We start from the raw sequence: 17,731 nt of genomic DNA, 5'->3' as shown, positions 1-17,731 counted from the left end.
ATAGCCTCCTACCACCCCCTTCCTGTCCACTATAGCTTAGTTGTCACTGTGTCGTTGCGCAGCAGCACCCTTAAGGCCGGGCCTGCTCGGAAGTCATTCCCTGAGGGGCCAGCCGTAGGAGGCGAAGGTATCTAGGGCATGTCAGCTCCCGGGAACTCTTGGGCTAGGAGTGTCAAGAATGGCCGCCAGAGGTCACTAAATGTCGAACCCTTCCCTGCCAGGGTGAGCAAGATTTTCTCCATCCCCAGAACGTGCCACATCCGTTGGAGCCACCCGGTGTGTGTGGGGATGCGGGTGGACCTCCAATGTATTAGTATGTTTTGAGTGGCTCTGTCCAGTACAATCGCTATCTGCCACCCCCTCCTAGACCTCAGGGGATATGTAAGTGGGGTCGGGACGCCCAGTAGAACATAGGCATGGAACCTAGGAAGTTCTGTATCCAGGGTTTGTCAATCTCGTCCAATACTTGAGGCCAATAGCCTTGTAACTGCTCGTACTCCCATAGGAGATTTACTAAAGTTCCCCGCTTCCCCTCCAACAGTCTTGGTTATGTGCGGGGTCGGCCCAGTGAAGGCGTTCTGGAGTATAATATCAAAAAATACACTAGTTTAGTTAGAGTTTCAGTGAGACCTGTGTGACTTGCAGTGTGACGTGCCCTAAAACACGCTCCCTCCCACTCTTTAGTGCTGAGATCTCGGCCGAGATCCCTCTCCCAGCGCACACGGCCAGCGTGATATGTATGCGTGTATTGTGAGAGAAGCATTTTGTATAGATCTGAGATCAATTTCTTGTCAGAGGGTCGAGTGATAGGCCATCTCTCGTAGGAGGTAAGGCGTCGTTGGGCATGGGGCTTCACTTTCGGATGCTGTGCCCAGTGTCGCAGCTGCAGGTAATGTAGCCTTTCCGATTCCGGGAAGCCATAATCCGCTCACAGTTGTGTAAAGGAGATGAAGCCATCGGCGTCAAATAGTTCACCCAAGGGGCAAACTCCTGCAGATCTCCACAGGGGGAAGGATATCTCCTCTGCCCCGGGGCTAAAGTAGTTGTCAAGGAGTGGCGTGAGAGGGGAAGGGAAGGTCGTCAAGTTGTGTTTCCTGCAGGTCTGGTCCCATGTGGATAATATAGGGCGTGTGAGGCGTAGAGGTTGGGGGGGTCTCTGCAGCTTCCTAAGGAAGGGGATCTTCATAAGAGAAGTGCCAGCCATGGCACAATCCTGGAAGAGCCAATGCTTCTCTGATTCCGTGCGCCTCCACTCAACCAGCTACCGAAGTTGTGCCGCTTTGTAATAGAGTGCAATATCCGGGACCCCTAGGCCTCCATCATCGGAAGGAAAAGTAAAGACAACTCTCTTCAGTCTCGGTTTACGACCCTGCCAAATGAAGTGAGAGAGTTCCGCTTGTACACGGCTCAGCCAGCCATTGGGCGGCTGCAGAGGGAGTGTCTGGAACAAGTAAAGAATTTTGGGGAGTATCGTCATTTTAATGGTCGCGATTCGTGCCAGCCAGGAGATGGGGTAGTATTTCCAGCGTTGTAAATCTGAGCGGATTTGGGCATGTAGTTTGGCATAATTGACTGTCGTTATAGCCTGCAACGTAGGGGCTAGATGGATTCCCAGGTACTGCACTGACCTGTCAGACCATTGTATCGGATGACTACTCTGGAGAGATGCCAAGGTCAGAGGTGAAAGTGAGAGGTTCAAGGCGTGGATTTCATTATATTAACTTTAACCCCGGAGACGCCTGTGAAAGAGTCTAATTCCCCCAGGAAGGTGCCGAGGGCGGTCACCGGGTCCGTTAAAGTGACAAGAAAATCATCTGCGTACAAACCTATAGTGTGTACATCGCTTCCAAAGCGAATGCCTGTGATTTGTGCGTTTTCTCGGACCCTCTGCGCCATCGTTTCCATATAGAGGGCAAATAGCAGGGGCGACAGCGGGCACTCCTGCCGGGTGCCCCTATTGATGGGGAATGGAGTGGAGGTGTGCCCATTGACCCTTACCGATGCTGTAGGAGAGCGGTAGCAGGTGATGCGCGTCCTCATCTTTGTGCCTAGGCCTATGCGAATCAATACTTGTTCAAGATAGGGCCAGTGTACACGGTCGAATGCCTTTTCGGCATCGATAGAAAGAAGCATATACTCCCCTGGGATACGCGTGGCCTTCTCTATGAGGTGCTGCAACCTCTTAGTGCTGTCACTGGTCTGCCGCTGGGGGAAGAACACGGCCTGATCCGGGTCTATCAGCCCCGGCATATAGGGCGACAATTGAGCAGCCAGGATCCCAATGTACAGCTTCAGGTCGATATATAATGAGGCCTATATGCCCCACAGCTAGACTTGTCCTTCCCCGGTATAGGGATGACTATGATTGCAGCCTCCAGCATTGATGAGGGGATGGCTCCTGACGTCGCAAAGGAGTTGAAAAGCCTAGTCAATACAGGGGCCAGCGTATAGTAGAACCAGATTCGGGAGGCCCCAGTGCGTTGGTGCATGTGTTCCAATTTGTGAACCTTTTGAGTATGTTCCTCTCTCTTACGCTTGCGCTCCACGTTGTCTGCGGATGAGATGGCTATTATCTCACCCCTTACAACCGCATTCAGGGCTTCCCACCGCGTGGACATCTGTGTGTCTGGATTGTCGTTATGGGCTAAGTAGTCGTCAAGTGTACGCTGTATTTGGTCAACTACGTCCTTGAGCTGGAGAAGAGCTTCCCGTAGGCACCAGCACCTGGAGGGTGGTTGGGACGGGGGCAATGTCAGGGCAGCCATTACTGGCGCATGATCCGGCAGTGCTGCCGTGACAATGTCAACCACTGTTATGGTGTCACAAAGCGCGCTAGAGCCTAATAAGTAGTAAAGTCGTGCATAGGCTTCTGTGAGCGTGAGAATATTAAGAATATTCCTGAAGACAGGGGTGTCGGCGTCGCCATAGGTTCACCAGGCCCAGATAATCCAGCCTGGCTAGCCCGGCGCGAGAGAGCGCCCACCTGACCTGTGCACTGCGCTGACCTATCCAGGTCATTGTCAAAAACTAGGTTGAGGTCGCCCCCCCAATAAAAGCTTATGTATGGGCGTGGCCATGGCTTTGCTCAGGGCACCCTGCAAGAAACGTTCCTGACCTTCATTGGTTGCGTATATGGACCCTATGACTAGCGTGTGGTCGCCCACCGCGAATTGGTAAGTGAGTACTCTGCCCTTGATTTCTGCCTCTTTCTGCAACACCTTCCCTCTAAAGGATCGGGAAACCAGAATAGCTACCCCTGCTGTCTTGGTGGGTCTGGAGGAGAAGAGTTGAGTGGGGAAAGCCCGGGACCTAAGCCGGTGTTGATTTTTGGGGAGTAGGTGAGTCTCCTGTAAGAAGCAAACGTCAGCACCGGTACTGTCTAGATAGGACATGATCACCCTACGTTTGATTGGATTGTTGAGCCCCCTCACATTTAGCATGAGGATTTTAAGAGTGTTAGGTGACATCTAAAACTCGTCCGGGCCAGGGACGTGACTAGTGGCGGGAAGAGCTGAACATCTGGTCTGGTTGGCATCAACCATAGACGTCCGTGGCAGCTATTGTGGTGGCGCAAGCCGCAGGGGCCTGTGAGCAGGGATCCCAAACAAGGAGGGAAGCTGAGAGGGAAAAATAGGATTCGCAAAAGCACGGTCCAGCAGGCGCCTAGAAGGATCTGTGATTGAGCCTGCCGCTTGTCTCTGAAGATGGGATAGAACTGAATGTAGTGTTCAGGGTGCCACAGTAGGGAGCGCACAGTGCAATCACGTTGGCATTGCAAGGCCGAGGAGGCTATGGACAGGGAACCCCAAGCAAGAAGAAAGAAAAGAGAAAAAGAAAAGTACCTCAAAAACATGGCACAACCTGAACGGGTCTGAAGTCCGAAATGCAGTCCGTCTTCCGTGGAATACCAGAAGTCAGTGTTCACAGGGGTAATGTCGTTGCTGGAGAAGACATCCACCCTCCCCCGCCGACCGCCTGTAATGTAGCCTGCAAGGCAGCAAACAAGTGGCCCAAGTGCCGCTCACGAGGCCTGCGATTTGACAAGTAGTCCGGGTAGGGCATCCAGCGTGGCATGTCGCTTTTTCCTGATGACCTCGGGGTCCGGCCGATTGGGACGGAGGCGTCTCCTCTGTCACCTCCATCGTGGCTGAGTCTCTCCATTGCCGTGCTCCGGGGTATCGCTACCATCTCTGTCACCTGGGATATCTATGCCCAACAGCCAGCTTGCCTCTGACACGGAGCGCAATTGGTAAAACTTGCCGTCATGGCGAAAGATGAGGCAAAATGGATGACCCCAAGAATAAGCAATGTTGCGCTGGCCGAGAGCTGAGGTAATAGGCCAAAATGTCTTGCGTTTCTGAAGCGTGAGTGCGGAGAGATCCTGATAAAGAATGGGGTTTTGGTCCCAAAACGTAATCGGGTGCAACGCTCTGGCATTGCGGAGGATCTCCTCCTTAGTGCGAAAGTCTTGGATGCAGACTAGGATGTCTGATGGGGGAGCAGAGTCTGAGCGGGGGGGACCCACCCTATGTGCTCTATCGATTTTGAGCTGTGCGTCCAGAGGGCTAACCAGAATAAGTTTGAAAAGTTCTTTTACATACGTGAAGATGTCTTACAGGTGCAACTACTCCTTCATTTTTAAAGACATCTTAGAACAAACATGTAAAAATAAGATAAAGTCTCTTCAAAATTTTTAAAAGTGTATTTCATTAACATGTAGAAGTGCTTCGCCTTAGTAAAGCAGATCGAATTGAGGTTTTTTTTAATTAAAAGTTTTCAAACATGTATTTAGAAACATTCTTGCTTCCACCCACCGAGACAACAATGCCAATAGTGAACTAAGAGGGAAGTCAGTTGTCATGTGCATCCTACAGGTGGCCTGGGGTACTATTAAACATGGACAACATTATAATGTAATAAATCAAACTCAAGACAAGGTTTTGTACTGCACACGTCTTGAAATCATGCATTTTGAGGTTCTCTTCCATGTGATAATGAAGAAAAAGGAGGGAAAGTCAAAAATATAATTGCAAAGGATCGGACAAGTCGGTGAAGTGGGGAAGCTGGGGTTGATCCCAGGTTTTCTGATTTGCCATTGTGCAGTTCAGCCACAAGATGTACATGCTTTGCTTCCCCTACACCCACCTTACACACATTCCTCACCCCCACCTACACCTTGCTGGTATCAGTGCGGCCCTCAGTCACTTCATATACCATACTTTGTAGCCCCTTGAGAAATGTTTACAAATACCCATGACTTGGAGTGATGAGTGTCTTTCGTTGCAGTGTTTTTGGCATTTGTTATGGGTGACCTGAGTCTGAGGACACTCACTGCCTCTATTGTGCTGGGCAGATTGTGAAATCAATGGAGGAGATATAGAGATTTATTTACCAGCTATGTTATGATACTTCCAAGGTAGTGACTTGCGATGTAGTGGTTGTGATGCAGCGACTCCCAACGCAGTTCTATGTGATGTAATGACCTACATCATGGCTGTTACATTTTCGTACAATGTATTAGTTTGCTGGGCCAATGAGTCATAGTGCTTTATGTAATGGAATTCCACCTCGGAGTCCATTTTATAGGCCATATTTAGAGCTGAAGGGAGATGAGGACATTTGCACAAAATAGAGTTTCAAGTAATACTAAGGCAGAGGCACCAACTTGAGCTCATCTCCCAGGCTCCCTGAACTGCCTCGGCTCACGCCAAACTTCAGTACAAGCTATATTTCATTGGACAACTGAAATACAGAAAGGCCTCTTTTACTCGTTAATTGTGGATGAAGCTGACGCTGGTCTGATTGCTTTTGCAGCTTGAGAGAAGAAGTAGATGAGGTTTTGGGCCTAAGAAGAGACGTTGATTTTGAAGACCTGGGGAAGTTTCATTACATGTCTCAGGTAAGTAGGGATCTCTTTCATTTATGATGAGAAGAATGCTGTGTGTTTAAGACCAATGCGTAGCCTGACTGGATCACTGCCAGCAGGAGAATGTCTCTTACCAGTGGGGTCCTTAATATTTCACAGATGATTTAATTTATTCAGTTTACTGTTGAAACTAATTGACATTATGTTATTGTAAATTGTTCCCACAAATCATGGGCATTGCTGTTAGGCCATTTGGCCATTGAGACACTGGACCTGGGCCACCCCCTCGGTCTCTGCATGCTCTACCAACAAGTAACTCTTCATTGTTAATGATACCAACATTAAATGAACCTCTTCAAAAATGAGCGCTTGCTCGTGTACAAATAGATCCAACATTGAACTTGGTACTGACATTTTATAACACAAGGTTGCGTTAGGCACACCAGAGCATAACATCAAATACAATCAAAAATATGTATATAAAGCTCACAGCTACTCGATAGAGTGTCCCGGCACTAACAGGTCAGAAAAGGGAGAGAATCTACGAGCGAGAGATTAAATACCTCATTAGAAAGCCAAGTCTTCAACTGACGTCTAGTGTGTCTTTGGACTCCATTCATTAGACTGTCTGAATGGAGCATAATTGAATCATATAAACATGTATGCCAAAGGATACTCAGGGTTGTGGACTGTATAAAGATGGCACATAAGGTAGAAACCCTAATCCATTCTTACAGACTTTATTTCTACACTGTTTAATCTTCCGTTGAATGGTTCTGCTTTGATGCTAAGGTTTTACTCTGTCAATCCTCTCACAGATTGAATTGCATTTAGAGTGTTGCAGTAACATAAGATCCAGCAGTAGGCTTTTTAAGCGTATGTATCACACACTGGAACATAGTCACATTGCACACATATTAAACTAAAAAAGGCTCTTGCTACCCTAGATTCTTACAATTCCCATTACCTTTGAGCAGCTTCTTCAAAAGCTAATTCAATATCAAAACAAAGCACCTATTATGGGCCCATAAACTTATACCACATCACCCTAGTTCAAGTCAAGATGAGACATTCTAGGGATGCTGGAAAACTCCATTTACTCCCGCGATGAATGCCAATCCACAATTTATAATCCACCACAGAAACTAGGACTCCTTTAAAAGTGGAACAAAAAAATTAAAACAATTGGCACAATGGGAGAGCCTTAAAACTCTTTCAATAGAGATCTTATATAACTCTAAATTAGTCGCATATGATACATACTTATTGTTCGATACAGGAAACGCATAAGTATGATAGTAGTTTTGAAAAGTCCATTCAAGCCAACTCATACAGAACATAACAAGAAAACCAACTCTAGAGTCCATAAAAAGAACAGGTACCAAACAAGGCTTTTTGAAGACAGCAAAATGGGCAAAGAGATTCCCTTCCGTGACTAACAAGAGCAAACCCTTTTCAATCCCAAAGGACAATCCAAATGCAAAGATTGTAGTCATACCAACACTGAGGAACACGTTGAGAGAGCATCCAGGAACAAAACAGAAGCAGATGAATGCAGGCAACAAACATGTTTTACCAAGGAGTGGACCAGGTGACAAAGACACTCCTAAACACCCACCATTCTCTTGAGGATAACAGAAATGAAAATGTCCTAACATCCCAATAGAATGGTGCTCATACACTCTTAATCTCGCTGGAGCCTGAAGCTCTCCTTCTTGCATCACTTGCCCTCTTGTGTATCTCTTTTCCTTCCCCTATTTGCTACACCATAGATTTCTTTTAATTTCTCTCCCTTATGCACGTGGCATCTCCCCCAGCCCTCTGTAGCATCAGCCTGACGGACATTTCACCCATTGATGGGAACTGACGTCAAAGCGGTTCCTCACAATGTATTGAAACTTTGCTGTATGACTCCGTCAAACATGATGAAGCATACAATAAAGTTTCAAAACTTTTTTTATTTTTAAAAACATATACCCAAAGTAGGTTTTTGTTTTTGAATATAAAAAAAAGCAATGCTCCCCTCACCATAGGAGTACCATCTCCTGTGGTGAAAGGGGCATTTTTTGTTTTTTACTGCCCCTTACCGCTAGGGTTTTTCCTGGTGGTGATGCCCAGTAAAAACAGCTATATGTCTGCCCATCTAAATTGGGCGAGCATACATATCATCATTTCTCCCATGGCCCCTACTCCGTCAGGCCATCGAAGAAGCTTGGTCCTTTGCTGAGATGTGGTAGGCTCCGCCGTTCCCAAGCTATGATCCGCCATCATCTAAATTCCGTGAGTGGATCATTATATTGGAGGTAATGGTACTCTGTCGCATTGTGGCGGAGTATTCTTATCACCAATATAAAAAAAGGCCCTAAGATGTTTACTACAAAGAATGCTTTTCAGACTGAGGCATTTGGGTCAACGTAGCCCTGAGCATTTTATCACTTTAGATTTTTGGTAAAATGTCACAATCATAGACACGCGTACAACCACAATGTTAGGGCAAACAGATAACAAGTACTCAACATCTTATCATTCTTCCCAATGAACCCTCATAACTCCTTCACACCTCTCTACTATCCTCAACCCTAGAAATATCTGGGGTGAACTGACTCCATCCACAGCTTCTCCCATAAAAAGAAAAAACCTGGTTGGTCTGCCATCCTTCTCCAACGTCCTCATACAGGTGCCCTCTCTTGTCTCTCCTAAAAGGAACATCAATACCTTGCTGTCTTGCTCCATAAAACACCTCCCCTGTTACTTTCAACCAGGCCCATCAGAAGGGCGAGGGGCAGGGCTTACAAACCTTTTAGAGCCTAAACATCTAGCAAGGCTTATACAAATAGATTGTGCTTGATGCTGCGACTTTTGCTGACCGAGGCCCTGCAAAAACTCCTTACTTGCCTATCTTTACCCTGTCCCTGTTACTCTAAGTCATTGTTGGTACTTGACTGCACATTTCCCTTCTCATACAGGAGAGCAGGTTCTATTAGAGTTGAGTTAGTGACCAACTCGGTCAAACCCTACTACTGAAGCCTGTGCTCCTATGGATTCCTAATCTCAAATGAGAGCAAGTTTCAGGGATTTCACCTTGACAGCAGCAACCTAGTCGTTGAGCCACTGCTCTACTGATGACATCCTGTCCTCTCTCTGCCTCGATCTGATGGGTAGCATAAATGGCCATTTAATTTAAGGGGTAGTGAGTTCCTAAGCCAGTAAGGGAGACAGCAGTGCAAAGTAAAGGTTCTGTGCAGTGATTTCAATATCTGAATTGCAGTCTAAAACGTTCCAAAGGTATAGGGTATTCATCAACACTGTGATTCTAAATAACAGACGACAGGGGTTCATTCGGAGAAACCAAGCTTTTTCTTTGCGTCATAATCAGCTCTTGCCAGGGGTCATGGAAGGCTTTAAACATGAGCATTATAGTACATTGGCCTACAATCATGTATGAATGCCACACGCTTTCCAGACAGGAATGCTAAAAAAAAAGTCTCTCTTAGGTAAACCCTTAGCTCGCACTAAAAGAATGGACCTTATAACTACTCACATGTTCCAGTGCTGGCTCACTACTTATTGTAGTACTGCTGTATCTTCCACTGCACGTTACATTTGTAGTAATTAAGCCAAAGAATAATTTCCTGAATTGTTCTTTTGACCCTGTTGCTAGGGTATTGTATAGCATCTTAGTATGCTTAAGAGATAAAAACAATATATTTGATCTTATAGATTTTGAAGAATGCTTTCTGAGAACTGTAATTGAATAATGTCCCTTTTGGCTTGCCTGATTTCTATGTGACAAACAGCAAGCTGATTGGTAGAATGCTTTAATTATTCTCAGTCTTTTGTGATCACTCTGGCTGCATTTCAGCCCATTGGATTTTGCCTCCCATGGCAGAAACCTGTCATATAAAAATCAGTTGTGGTCCTGCTTCAGTATGAATATTCCAGCCTGAACTGCCAAGTCTGATCCCCTTCAGACTGGAAAACAAGCAACTCCAGACTGGTTTCGACCTATTTAAGCCTCCTCAGTGAGGCATGATTTGAATTCTGTGGCACAAGGAGGATGAGAAACACTTTTGGAAATACTCATCACAATACCTGTCTGGCTTACTTGTCAGCCCCCGTCATTATCATGGCAATCATCCCCGGTTACGAGATCACAGGACAGAACAGGACAAATTGACCTGGTAGCAGAATCACTATCATCTTCAAGGAATTCATCCAATGCTCTACCACAAAGCACAACAAGTGACATGGAACACTTTACCTTTAAACTCCTCATATCCCCCAACTGCTCCCTGAGTGGCACCCTGGTCTACCGCCCTAATGGACCAGGCACCAACTTTGTCAGCACCATTGTGGACTTTGTCACCCTCTGATGCTTGAATTGAGCACCTTAATCTTTCTCAGGGACCTCAACTACCACCTGTAAGACCTCACATATCCCAAAACGACCAACCTCTTCAAGGACCTGTCCAACCTCTAACTCACCCAATGAGTGGAAGGCTCCACATACCTACTAGACACCATATTCAACATTTTCAGCAACTCCACAGCAGACAACCCATATCAATCACCTGGTCTGACCACACCATCATCAACTTCAACATACTCATACCAAACCACTGGAGAAACACTGTTGTCAAATCTTCACAATGGCACTGGAACAAGATCTCAGAAGTGTCATGGTCTTCTGATCTTCTACACCGCCAACACAACAACAATCTCCCGGAACCCATTTCTAACTTCAATGCCTGGATCATTGCCTGTGCAAACATCCTAGCTTCTCTCAAAGCAAACAAAGCCATGAGAACCAAACCACAAGTGAGCTGGTTCACAGAAGAGCCTGGCTCACCAAGCGCCACTACAAGCAACTTGAACGCAGATGGAGACAAAGTCACAATGGCACTGACAAGAGCACCTATAAATCCACTGTCAGATACTACCATCAGCATATCACAGCCAGCAAATGCTCCTCGCTTACCGACCGCGTCCAAAACAGCACCAACAGTGCCAAGAAAAACTTCCACATAGTAAAAACTTCACCTCTCCAGAAGCATGCTCCACCAGCGTAAACCTTTCTCTGGACCTCTGGTCCCAGCTGTCCCTATTCTTCAGCAACAAGATCACCAGAATGTACAGCATCTTAGAGTCCAAAGTTGACACCCTTACTGCCCTCCTACCCATCTCAACCAACATCCAGAGGACCACCCTAATCATCTGGCCCAGCATCACCACTCAATTGGGTACAGCTCCTACTCCCAAACAATCTGTAAAAAATCTAGGCTTAAAGCTGGACCAGGCTCTGACCATGAAGGACCACATCGCGGCTACCACCAGCTCATGCTATCACAGTCTTCGACTGCTTCGAAAAATCATTCCCTATATGCCCACCTTCCATCGCAGGACCCTAGTTCAGGCTATGGTAATTAGTTGTCTGGACTATGGCAATGCTTTGCTGGCGGAAGTGGGAGAAACATTACTGGCTAAACTACAAGTAGCAAAACACACAAGATGATGGACGAAATGTTGCACATTGGCAAAACATTCACCCCCAGTCACAGATCTGGGTTTAATCCATCGTTATTTTGCTCACCACGCCACCCCAGTTCAGACATGGTCATATGCAAATCAGTCTTGACCCTGTGCCTCATGGGAACAGTCCAGCCCGAACTGCCAAGCCATGTCTTCCCTGGACCGGAATCAGGCATCCTAGGACTGGTTTCGGGGTTTCACCCCTCTTCAGCCAGGATAGCTTGACTCCAGTGGCGTAGTGAGCATGGGACCCACGTCTGGGCATACCCTTCCCACATAGGGTGAACAGCAAAACACACAAGATGATGGACGGAATGTTGCACATTGGCAATACGTTCACCCCCAGTCACAGATCTGGGTTTAATCCATCGTTATTTTGCTCACCACACAACCCCAGTTCAGACATGGCTATATGCAAATCAGTCTTGACCCTGTGCCTCATGGGAACAGTCCAGCCCGAACTGCCAAGCCATGTCTTCCCTGGACCGGAATCAGGCATCCTAGGACCGGTTTCGGGGTTTCACCCCTCTTCAGCCAGGATAGCTTGACTCCAGTGGGGTAGTGAGCATGGTACCCACGTCTGGGCATACCCTTCCCACATAGGGTGAACAGCAAAACACACAAGATGATGGACGGAATGTTGCACATTGGCAATACATTCACCCCCAGTCACAGATCTGGGTTTAATCCATCGATATTTTGCTCACCACACCACCCCAGTTCAGACATGGCCATATGCAAATCAGTCTTGACCCTGTGCCTCATGGGAACAGTCCAGCCCGAACTGCCAAGCCATGTCTTCCCTGGACCGGAATCAGGCATCCTAGGACCGGTTTCGGGGTTTCACCCCTCTTCTCTACTAGTAGTACAGAACACCGCAGCCAGAATGATCCTTAATTGTCCTTCAGGCTCCCCCTCGTTTTCGCTGCTTAGGGAATTGCACTGGCTATCAGTGGAAAAAAGATCTTTCTTTAAAATCTGTTGTCTCACATATAATGCTTTGAACAATAGAGGCCCTCTCTACTTGCAAAAGAAACTTCTAAAATATTCCCCCTGCAGGGAACTTAGATCTAGCACATTGGGTCTCCTTCAGGTTCCCCGAATACGCCTGACCCGCACCGGGGGTAGAGCCTTCTCATATCTTGCGCCAAGATATTGCAATGAGCTCCCTCCGGCCCTGCGTAAAATCTCTAGCTACTGTATTTTAGGAAACATCTGAAAGCCTTTTTGTTTTAATAGGCTTCCTCGTTTCATTCTGGCTTTTTATCTTCAGACTACTATTTTCTAGGCTGCGCCGAGATGCCCCAGGGTGAGTTGAGCGCTTTAGAAAACAATTAACATAACATAACAAAAAAAACTGCAACAACCATGCCATCCATACAATCTGGAGCACCATATGACCCCTGCCCTCTCCATGTCTTCATCAAAGGACTGGACTCCATCAGCGCAGCCCTCATCCCTATCCTGAACAACTCAATCATCACAGCCACCTACCCGGATGCCTGGGCACACGGCACAGTACTTCCCCCTTCTCAAGAAACTCTCAGTAGATGCAGACGCCAGCCAACTACTGGCCTATCTCCCTCGTACCCTAACAGGCAAAAGTCAAGGAAAAGATGATAAATGGCAGTCCACCCACCTCGTGACAATCACCTCCTCGACACCCCTTGATCAGTATTCCAGCCGAGACCACCTTCATCACCACGTCGGACATCAATGCTATGGACAAGAGCATGACCTACTAACTACTTCCCTCTAGGAGACAGTCCCGTTAATGAAGACCAAATCATGAATTGAACTAGTGTGATTATAGATCCCTTCAAGGTCTACTATAATACTGAAACTGCAGAGACTTTAGAACCAGGTAGCAAGGACATGTTTCATCCTGGTAAGCTTTGCTCCCAGAACAGCAAAGAATAACAAAAAAAACAATAAAAAATAACATTTTAACCCCTTTGCATAATACTTTGGGCTTTCTTGGATATTGGTCTGCACTTACTGAAAACTCAGTACTAGAAATTCATCGCTTTTGCTTGGTCAAAATAAGAACTCTAATGGTCTAGTTTGAAGGTGCTTGATTAGCGAAAATCTGTGATTCATGAAAGAAATGTCAGTTCCTCCTTTGGAGCATTCTTCAGTGCTTTGGCAGAATTACCTTCACCCTGCTATCCTTATGAGAGAAGTAATTTTCCTGGAGATTTCTTCACTCACATGGAATCTTCTGAATTGTGATGGTGGAATGGTATTGACATCTCTTTGAGATACAAGACAGCCAACAAGAAAGGTCCAGGAAAGATCTGAACATTTTCTTCTTGAGACAGTCATTTTAATAAAGGTCAGCACAGTATGAGCACTTTCTCCTCCTCTGCCCAAGGGCTAGGATATTCCTCTCTCGATAATCCTAATTTCCAACTAATAGAACGGTTGCATCGCCTGACCAGAAAAATGCAACCATTGGCTGGATCCAGCAACGGAACACAGAAAGTGCCTATGGGTTTAAAATCGACTGCTGTCTCCAGTACTGATATAACTCATCACCAATTGTGATGTGACTGCACCAAAGTGAAACTTTATAATACTTTAACAAAAAAGAAAATGCCTATCGCTAAGGTTAATGATGTTGTAGCATTACACGGTAGAGATGTTAGATGTATTCATCTTTTTACAACATGCTGATAATTGTTGCCCCTAGCTATTGTCTCAATGAAGCAATCTGCCTTCATTCCTGCTCGAACACTAGCTCCTGTTACAGACGGGCTTGCACCATGGACACAGCCTCAATGTACTAAGTGCAGAGTGATTGTATCACGGAGCCATCTGCAGTTGTGTCTCCCAGTAAATGCTGTTGCTCCTTTAGCTGGACCCAGAACCTGGGAGCCAAGAGGGAGCTGCAGTTTAAATAGGCGGATGAAGGTTGCCAGGTGTACCCACCCTCGTTCCCTACATGGTCCTTCCAGTGTGGCTCGAAGGCAGACCACGGCTGCTGTTATCAGATGTTGCCTGTTTAACATAGCCAGCATGGTCATCATTATATTAAAAATCTCTCTCTATTCCTTCATCTAAACAAGCCACTTTGAGATACAGAAAAACACTACCATGTTGGAAGCTGAGAAAATGGATGGCTAGTCTCATATCCTTGTGACAGAGTAGCATAAGCTTGTGATGAATTCCTGTGTCGGATGATAGAGTCCCTTATTCTTGTGATAGATTCCCATATCCCTAAACATTTGCAATGTATTTCCATAATGGAATGAATAATCACACATACTAGTGCACGTTTCCTACAGCCAAGATTCCCATTCTTCTATGATAGACTCCCAAAGCATTGTGGTAGATTCACTTATTGTCCAGATAGAGTCCTGTACTGTAAAGAGAGATTCCAATTTTGCGTGTCATAGATTATGATGCTCATGTGATAAATTCACACAACGCTGTAATAAATCTCCATGTCCTTGTGGTAGATTCCAAGGTCACTGTGATAAATCCCTGCCAGTGTGATACATTTCATTCGGACAGAGTTACATAGCATTGTGATAAATTCTTGCAACCTTGTAACAGATTCTCCTAATTCTGTTCACAGCTATTTTTCTGTCTTTTCGTTTACGTCAATAGGTTCTGAAGGAGAGCCTGAGGTTGTACCCACCTGGCGCTGGCACAGCACGTTATCTTGCAGAAGATGCAGTAATTGAAGGAGTTCACATTCCAGGCGGTGTTTCAGTGTCTGTAAGTTAGGGTGATACACACATCATTTGTAGGTTAGAAGCATTACCAAATATTTAAATTTGACTTTATTGTGTTACTGGAGAAAGGATGTGGCCATACAGCTAGGGCGGGCAATCTCAAATCTGGGGAACCGGGTTAGTGTGTCGGCAATGACACTCAACATCCTGTGATTCTGGGCAAACAACTTAATCTCCCTGTGCCTAACAAAAATAAATGAGTCCTTGTGTAACTCAACTGGTGCTCGTGTAAAGCGCTCTGAAACTCCGGAAGAAAAAACAAGTTCTGACATTTCCAACCTGAATTCTTATCCACTGTATTTTTGAAGACTGCATTTATGGATAGTGGTTGTCTGAACTGACAACCCAAGAGATGCACCTGTTGTCCTGAGAGTTTAAAGAATGAGTTGTAAAACGTACTAAATTAAATTATGTCTACTACACTTCAACATGGTTATATGACAGAAGCACACATTGCTGAATGTGGTCCTAAGAACGAATGCATCTTAACCACGCATTCCCTTACCATGCATGTCTTTACAATGAATTTCCCTGTAAAGGCATGTTTTCTAAAGAGATATGCATGGTAAATTACCACTACCTCGACCCTCCCCACCCTAAACCTTAAAATTCTATCCTTCTACTTCTCCCATCCCGCCCTGAGCCATAAAACCAACCCCCTGCCCTTAAAACTACCCATTCCCCCCTGCCCTGAGGCCTAAACCGTGCGTCCTACCAAAAACGACCCCGACCCCAGCACCCTGCCCAGAGCCCTAAAACCGACCCCCACCCCTAAATACACCCCCCCAAATCCAGCCCCACTTACCTGTCCACGTCCAGAGCTTCCTGTTCCAACACTTACTCTTCCTCTCCCCGCCAATTTGGACACTAGATCGCTATCTGCCTTAACCACTCATATGCATGGTTAAGCTAGATGCGTGGTTCAGGCAAGCATTCTTACGCTTGTAGGGAAATGGCACACGTGGATCAGCCTGCGTTGTAAATGCCGTTTCCCCTTCTATACTGTCTGTAAAAATGAACAGATTAAGGGCCTCATTTACGAGGTTTTGGCGCAGGGCAACGCCGCAAAGAATCTTTCTGCACTGCCCTGCGTCAAAAGAAAAGAGCAGGAATGCACCGTATCTATGAGATACAGCGCATTCCTGTCCTTTTCCCCTGCACTGGTGCAATGAGCTGCCATGCGCCAACGCAGTCACATTTGCGCCATGGTGCAAGGGTGCCTGCGTTGTGGGGCTGGTTGATTTTGTGCAGAAGGGACACCTTTCTGCACAAAATCAATCAATTGAGGCGATTTCCTCTTTCTGTGTGGGCTGGACAATGCAGAACACATAAAAAGAGGGGGAAAAAGAAGACATGAAAACATTTCTTCTTGGTGCGCCTCATGTGGGGTGGCGTTAGAATGTAACGCATTCCCAGGTTTGCAATTTCTCATAAATCTGGGAATTCTTCAGATTTCATGGGTGTTGTGTGGGTTCTGATCGAAAGGGGCACATATTTACAAGTTTATTAAAAGCCACGTAAAGTGGCTTTGCGTAGCCTTGTAAATATGCTGCGGCGCATGGCGCCACCAGAGTGACACTCTAGTGGCGCAAAAGTGCCGCACGGGACCTCAGTGTTTTTGGACTATCTTCAGAACCCGCTATCCTTTTTTTCCAGGTGGGCACAACAAACATGGTACCTACCCACTCAGCAAAGTTTCAGTGCCTTTAATGAAGCTGGGAGCATGGGTATGTTCTCCACTGTGCTGTGCAACACAGCCCAGTGGAGAACCTGCCAAGTATGCATGATGGTTTGACCAGCCCCAGACGGGGGCAAAGCTGTCATGCGCACTTAGGGAGGGAGTGCAAACCACTCATGCTCCCTCTGATGGCGGGGTCCCTAGCCCTAACCTGGCTGGAGTTGCAAAGAAAAATAAAATGATAATAACTTCTTGTCATTATCATTTTATTTTTATTTTCCACTTTTCAATGAGCAGTGGGACGACGCTCCTCTGCCTGAGCGGAGGAGCCGCCACTGTTGGCAAGCTGCCTGCCTTCATCTAAATGGAGCCTAAACTAAAAGCAGGAGTTTGTTTCTTGAAAGCTAAAAAGAATGTGCCCTGATTCTCAGGGAGATTATCTCCCTGTGCATGGAGGTCTTTGGGTGTTTTTCTTACCCAGGACAGCCATGGCTTATCCAGGTGGATAAGTCTGCTAGCGATGAGCTTGGACAATATGTTCACTTCCCAATTAATGAGAGACTGAGGCCTGTATGACTCAAGTTTTTCCAGAGGTTTATCGGGCTTAAGGAGGGTAATGATCAAAGCTTCTCACAGTGTCAGGGAGAGCACCTTCCTCACATATGCTCCTGCATACAGGGTGAGGAGATGAGGAGCTAGTATCTTGCTATTCTTTGTAGAATTCTGCTGGCAGGTCAGCGGGAGCCCTTCCAGTGTGGAGTACTTCGATCATTTCATTGATTTCTGCAACTAAGAATGGTTGACACCGCTACTCACATCACAATTCATTCAGCCACGCAATGTCTGAATGAATTGGTAGAGGTACAGGTAGACTGCAACCTAATCTGTAGTTGCATGTTTAGAGGAATCGTAAAGATT

General features: G+C 46.3%; 1 protein-coding gene across 4 annotated transcripts in view; it reads left to right on the top strand.

The window, feature by feature from the left end:
- The window catches only part of LOC146799131 (cholesterol 24-hydroxylase-like), a 254,690-nt gene that overhangs the window by 218,057 nt on the left and 18,902 nt on the right, over positions 1-17,731 (top strand). For all 4 annotated transcript variants that reach the window (XM_085626570.1, XM_085626571.1, XM_085626568.1 and 1 more), the window contains exons 11-12: positions 5,815-5,899; positions 15,008-15,118. In XM_085626570.1, coding sequence (XP_085482696.1) covers positions 5,815-5,899; positions 15,008-15,118 — 196 coding nt within the window. The remainder of the gene's footprint in view (positions 1-5,814; positions 5,900-15,007; positions 15,119-17,731) is intronic.

The sequence above is a fragment of the Triturus cristatus genome, chromosome 9 (assembly GCF_964204655.1).
Source record: "Triturus cristatus chromosome 9, aTriCri1.1, whole genome shotgun sequence".
Classification (NCBI taxonomy): domain Eukaryota; kingdom Metazoa; phylum Chordata; class Amphibia; order Caudata; family Salamandridae; genus Triturus; species Triturus cristatus.
The sequence above is the reverse complement of the archived record's forward strand: the minus strand, read 5'-3'. Positions and strand labels throughout refer to the sequence as shown.